The sequence below is a fragment of the Oncorhynchus tshawytscha genome, linkage group LG11 (genome assembly GCF_018296145.1).
Source record: "Oncorhynchus tshawytscha isolate Ot180627B linkage group LG11, Otsh_v2.0, whole genome shotgun sequence".
In the NCBI taxonomy this organism is placed as follows: Eukaryota; Metazoa; Chordata; class Actinopteri; order Salmoniformes; family Salmonidae; genus Oncorhynchus; species Oncorhynchus tshawytscha.
This window is the reverse complement of record NC_056439.1, coordinates 3,373,769-3,379,768: the sequence shown is the minus strand read 5'-3', so window position 1 is coordinate 3,379,768 and position 6,000 is coordinate 3,373,769. Positions and strand designations below refer to the sequence as shown.

General features: G+C 44.2%; 1 protein-coding gene across 1 annotated transcript in view; it reads left to right on the top strand.

Annotated features, from left to right (window-relative positions):
• The first annotated feature begins 1,800 nt into the window (after positions 1-1,800).
• Positions 1,801-6,000, top strand: part of LOC112261314 (glycine receptor subunit alpha-3-like) — a 116,648-nt gene continuing 112,448 nt past the window's right edge. The window contains exon 1 of the mRNA XM_042329695.1: positions 1,801-2,213. Within this exon, the coding sequence (XP_042185629.1) occupies positions 2,143-2,213 (71 nt within the window). The 5' untranslated portion in view covers positions 1,801-2,142. The remainder of the gene's footprint in view (positions 2,214-6,000) is intronic.

The following is a 6,000-nucleotide window of genomic DNA, read 5'->3' as shown; positions in this document are numbered from 1 at the left end:
TCGACCTGGCCAAGGCTTTCGACTCTGTCAATCACCACATTCTTATTGGCAGACTCGACAGCCTTGGTTTCGCAAATGATTGCCTCGCCTGGTTTACCGACTACTTCTCTAATAGAGTCCAGTGTGTCAAATCGGAGGGCCTGTTGTCCGGACCTCTGGCTGTCTCTATGGGGGTGCCACAGGGTTCAATCATCGGGCCAACTCTCTTCTCTGTATACATCAATGATGTTGCTCTTGATGCTGGTGATTCTCTGGTACACCTCTACACAGATGACACCATTCTGTATTCTTCTGGCCCCTCTTTGGACACTGTGTTAACTAACCTCCAGACGAGTGTCAATGCCATACAACTCTCCTTCTGTGGCCTCCAACTGCTCTTAAAAGCAGGGGAAACTAAATGCATGCTATTCAACCGATCACTGCCCGCAGCTGCTCACCTGTCCAGCATCACTACTCTGGACGGCTCTGACTTAGAATACATGGACAACTACAAATACCTAGGTGTCTGGTTAGACTGTAAACTCTCCTTCCAGACTCACATTAACCATCTCCAATCCAAAATCAAATCTAGAATTGGCTTCCTATATCGCAACAAAGCATCCTTCACTCATGCTGCCAACATACCCTTGTAAAACTGACCATCCTACCGATTCTCAACTTCGGTGATGTCATCTATAAAATAGCCTCCAACACTCTACTCAACAAACTGGATGCAGTCTATCACAGTGCCATCCGTTTTGTCACCAAAGCCCCATACACTACCCACCATTGCGACCTGTACGCTTTCGTTGGTTGGCCCTCGCTTCATACGCGTTGCCAAACCCACTGGCTACAGGTTATCTACAAGTCTCTGCTAGGTAAAGCCCCACCTTATCTCAGCTCTCTGGTCACCATAGCAGCACCCACTCGTAGCACGCGCTCCAGCAGGGAGACTCATATCTCCCTCACTAGCTTTAAGCACCAGCTGTCAGAGCAGCTCACAGATCACTGCACCTGTACATAGCCCATCTATCTACCTACCTCATCCCCATACAGTATTTATTTATCTTGCTCCTTTGCACCCCAGTATCTCTACTTGCACATTCATCTTCTGCACATCTACCATTTCAGTGTTTAATTGCTATATTGTAATTACATTGCCACCTGCTCCTTTGCACCCCAGTATCTCTACTTACACATTCATCTTCTGCACATCTACCATTTCCGTGTTTAATTGCTATATTGTAATTACTTCGCCACCATGGCCTATGTATTGCCTTAACTCCCTTATCTTACCTCATTTGCACTCACTGTATATAGACTTTTTGTTTTCTTTTGTTCTACTGTATTGTATTGTATTCCATGTGTAACTCTGTGTTGTTGTATGTCGCATTGCTATGCTTTATCTTGGCCAGGTGGCAGTTGCAAATGAGAACTTGTTCTCAACTAGCCTACCTGGTTAAATAAAGGTTAAATAAAAATGTTAAACAAATGTGTAAGCTATGGCTGCTATAGCTTACACATGAGGCTGATCTGGACAGCAACTCGACAAGTAACATCTAATAAATGACAACAAATTCGTGCTGTAATATGTCAATGAAACAGAGCGAGAGAGAGAGAGAGAGAGAGAGAGAGATGATGGGGATGCTCATGCAGTAATGACGTTCCACATCAGTGCTTGTCTAATTGAAGCTTTAGCGTGGCTCTGCTGGAACATTTATAGGAGCGAGTGGAATAATGCGCTGTCAGTCACCGGTGCCGCGCGCGTCTGGGGCGGGCTCTCTATGTCCCCGCTCTTCAAGACCGCTGAGATGTTGTGAATGTGTCAAGAATCTGTTCAGCCTCCGAGCGCTACCCCAAATGACTGGTATTCCTACTTTAGAGTCGTATTTCAGAATATACTATGCTCTCTTGTTGGTGTCGTTGCTAGGTCGGTAAAACCTGTCCAGTTATGAGTAGTGAAGTAGATTAGTATTATGTGGGATTCCGAAACTGTTATGCGTTTGCGTTTACCGTGCGCCACGAGCCTGCCGCGTGTTGGATTGTGTCGACATCAGTTGGAGCACTGTCCACGGTGCTGAAAGTCAAGAGTCTTACCATAAGTGGCGAACAGAGGCAGTTGAGGCGTTCCCGGGTACATGTATATGCAACTCAAATCTTGAGATGACGCGGAAAAGGCTGCACTTTGTAGCTGTATGGGGATTCTTCGCGTGGGAAATAGCTGTGTTGCTAAGGTAAGGGAGTTCGGCAGCAGCCAACATTACGCGGCTTGATTTACTCACACTGATTGTTGAAGTTCCCGAACTGTTTGATTAATGTTAGGTGCTTTGAGTGCGCCAATGATTTGAGTGGTTCGCAAATAGGCTATATGACCCTAAAACACTGGAAGCGTTCAATACGGAGTGGATTTTCCTCTCACATTCTGGGATTGGGCTACAGGCACATAGATATAAGAATCATATTAAGTACAAAAGCCTCTAAGAGAGTCATCTATTCATGATGTTTTATCTCGACAAACATACATGTGGTGATCCTTCCGCGAGGGATTTTGGCCATTGCTCAACAAATCAGTCAGAAACGGTACGATCATGATGCACGCGCCGTTTAGTATTCGTGATAAGTGAATTCAATTTCTGTCTGTATTAAATGTAGACCCTGTAAACTGACTGCGTATTTCTCAAATCCCCGTTTCCCAGGAATTCGATCGTTATGCTCAGTGTGCTGATCTGATCCTGACAAGGATTTCTCTTCTCTCTTTCAGTAACAGGTGCCGTAATCGAGAAATCTCATGGAATTTCTGGGCCGAGATCAAAGAAAACGCCGCTTGAATTATCAAAATAAATTGTATATTTGCATGCAATCCGAATGAGCAGAATTCTCTCTCTCTCTCTCTCTCTCTATATATATATATATATATATATGTAACACCTTATATGATTGACAGTTATTAACGCTTAAACACTAAGGGCTATTGGATGTGAAAGTGAAGGTATTTCTAGATCAAGTTATAACATAAGCTTTCTCACATAGAAACAATCTTTATAGTGCAATTATGGTCCCAGCCAGCCACTGTCATTTGTTATGTAATACAACATGCTGGAGAGGCTGGTGTGTTGGATTTGGTCAAATATTAGGGCTTTAATATTAAAGCTTCTCTCTCTCTCTCTCTCTCTCTCTCTCTCTCTCTCTCTCTCTCTCTCTCTCTGTCCCTCTCTCTCTCTCTCTCTCTCTGTCTCTCTCTCTCTCTGTCCCTCTCTCTCTCTCACTCTCACTCTGATACATACACGTGTGTCCACGAAACATGATATGAAACATTGATAGATACAACAGAAGCCTTTCTCATGTTGATACAACTCAAGCACATACCCAAGTCTACTTACCATCTAGAGAGCAGGTTACACATGTCTGATCCACATATGTTTGCTCAAGCCAAGTGCAGTGTTCAGATGTCAGTTTGGTTCATGTGTAACAAGTTTGACAGTCTACCCACCTCATAGGGCCATGTTAATTGACATTATGTCAGGCTTGACAAACAGCTATGCTACAGAGCAAACCGTCGGGACCATTCATCGCTACAAAACACACGGCATATTGCAATATCTTATTCGTGGTAAGCGGGCTGGACTCCCCTTTCAATAGCTACTCTCTCTCTCTCTCTAAGGATATCTCTAGCCCGCCCACTTCAATACTCTCTTCCCACTTCAATACTCTCTCCGGCTCTCATTCCTTCCCCGAGTCCTTCTCAACTAAGCACAGTACAACTCCACAGAGGTAATGCAATTGCTGCAAAGTCTAATCCCACTCAAGCCGTGCAACACCAACCACCAACACAAGTCTTCTCATTCAAAGGCCCAGTACATGCACTGTCGATCATCATCCTCCATTATTTAACAACGCAACGCATTATTCTCGTGTGATGTGTCTGTGATAGTAATGGTCCTCCGCTGGCATCCCCCTGTATTGAATTATTGATATCATGGCTGTGTCCCGAACGGCACCGTAAGCGGTCAAAAGTGGTACACTATTTAGGCTATCGGGTACCATTTGGGATGCAGGCCATGCCTGTTGCCATGTCCCTGACTGGCACACACTGCAATGTGTATTGGTTTAGTGTCAGCTCAGAGTCCAAGGAGACTGGAAAGTTTTCTATAGGGTTTATGGTGTTTAAAGCCTAGACCCCTCAACCAAGAATAAACATCTGGATTCTAATTACACATATAATCTGAGTCCCAGATGGCACCCTATTCCTTACATTGTACACTACTTTTGGGCCCTGGTAGTGCACTATTTAGGGAATAGGGTGCCATTTGGGACTCAGATTATATGTGTAATTAGAATCCCGAGGATATATAGGTCAGATGCTTATTCTTGGTTGAGGGGTCTAGGCTTTAAACACTGTTCTCCCTCATCTTCATTACTCTAGGCCTGCATAGCAGCCATTCCATGTTGGAGCACTTTACTTTCCCCTGTGGGTTTGTCACTTCACTTGAATGGTGAAAGGGACTCTTTGCACACTGTGTAGGGAAAGCTATGTACTTGCAAATGAAACATTTATGGGAAAGTCTGTCTATATTTTGCTGGCCAGATAGATCTTCATCAAGGGAGACATTTCACTTGGGTACCTAGCCCACTGTTTGCAAAGCTTGCACTGTGCTGGGCATTGTGGTCTGCGAGGGGTGCTAGCTTCCCTCTAGAGCAGACCATTGTCCTGTACTATGGCAATGTGGAGCAACATGAGCAAACGGTCAGAAACCATTGAAGCGGCATCAGACAGGTTTGTAGAGTTGGTGGCAAAGGGCATGGTGAAGAGGGTAGGGGTAAGCCCTGGTAGGCACCATTTTAGAGGCAGTATTCCACTATAAAGCTCTCTGTCATACCAGGGTTGGGAGAGGAGAGAGAGGTGACTGCCAGGAGATGTAGGAGAAGTTAGGAGATGTAGTCGATTCCATTTTTAGCACTCAAATAAAATAAAATAAAATTGTATTTGTCACATGCGCCAAATACAACAGGTGTGGACCTTACTGTGAAATGCTCACTTACAAGCCCTTAACCAACAATGCAGTTTGAAGAAAATAGAGTTGAAGAAAATATATACTAAACAAAAGTTTTAAAAAATGTAACACAATAAAATAACAACGAGGCTATATACACTATTGTACTTTCGCGGGATTCCTGACAATTCGACAAGAAAGGGATGTTTGGAAAGCATCTTACATATCATTCTGCTCTGCTGGAAGTTCGCCTTGTAAGACTTTTGTCCTGCTTCTCAAAATTGAATGACCTCCATTTGGGCTCTTTATAGGATCTGGTTTTTAAAAAATCCATGTCGTTGCTGGACTGCTTACAAAATGGCAGTCTGAGGGAAAGGATGTTACAGGCAGACTGGAGTTTTGGGAGTTGGATTTTTAGAAAGCAGAGCTTTTAATATTTCACTGTAGATTTCATGCTTGGACTCATTCGTGTCCCCCTGCGGACGTTTAGGCAGGCAGTCACTATATTTTGGCGAGTAACTCATGTACACCAGGCTTTCCCAAACCTCTCCTGGAGTCAGCCTACTCCCAGCCCATTCCACTTATTTCATTTATTCCACAACTGGAACCTTATTCAACTAATCAAGTGCTACCAGTGCTGAAGCACATCAAATAAGTATAGCTAAATGGCTGTGTGTTCCCGAGGAGAGGTTTGGGGAACACTGATAAACACTGATAGGCTTTTTCAGCCCAGCCCAGTGAGTCATTAACTTAGAACAAAGAGTCTAAATCACTGATAAACGCAAACAGCTAGGCTTCTTCAGCCAAGCCTCGTGAGTCATTAACATAGAACAAAGAGTCTAAATCTCCAAATCCTCTGTCGGACAATCTGACATGAATGTCACCAGAACCCATGTGGTGTGTGCATCTACTGTGTGTCTATCCGCCCTCACTGGGACACACACACACACACACACGTTTGTTAGTGTCCTCCAATCCATCCCCCTGGGTTTAGTTTAACATGCGCTGTTTTACGTGCGCTGCCGTTCTG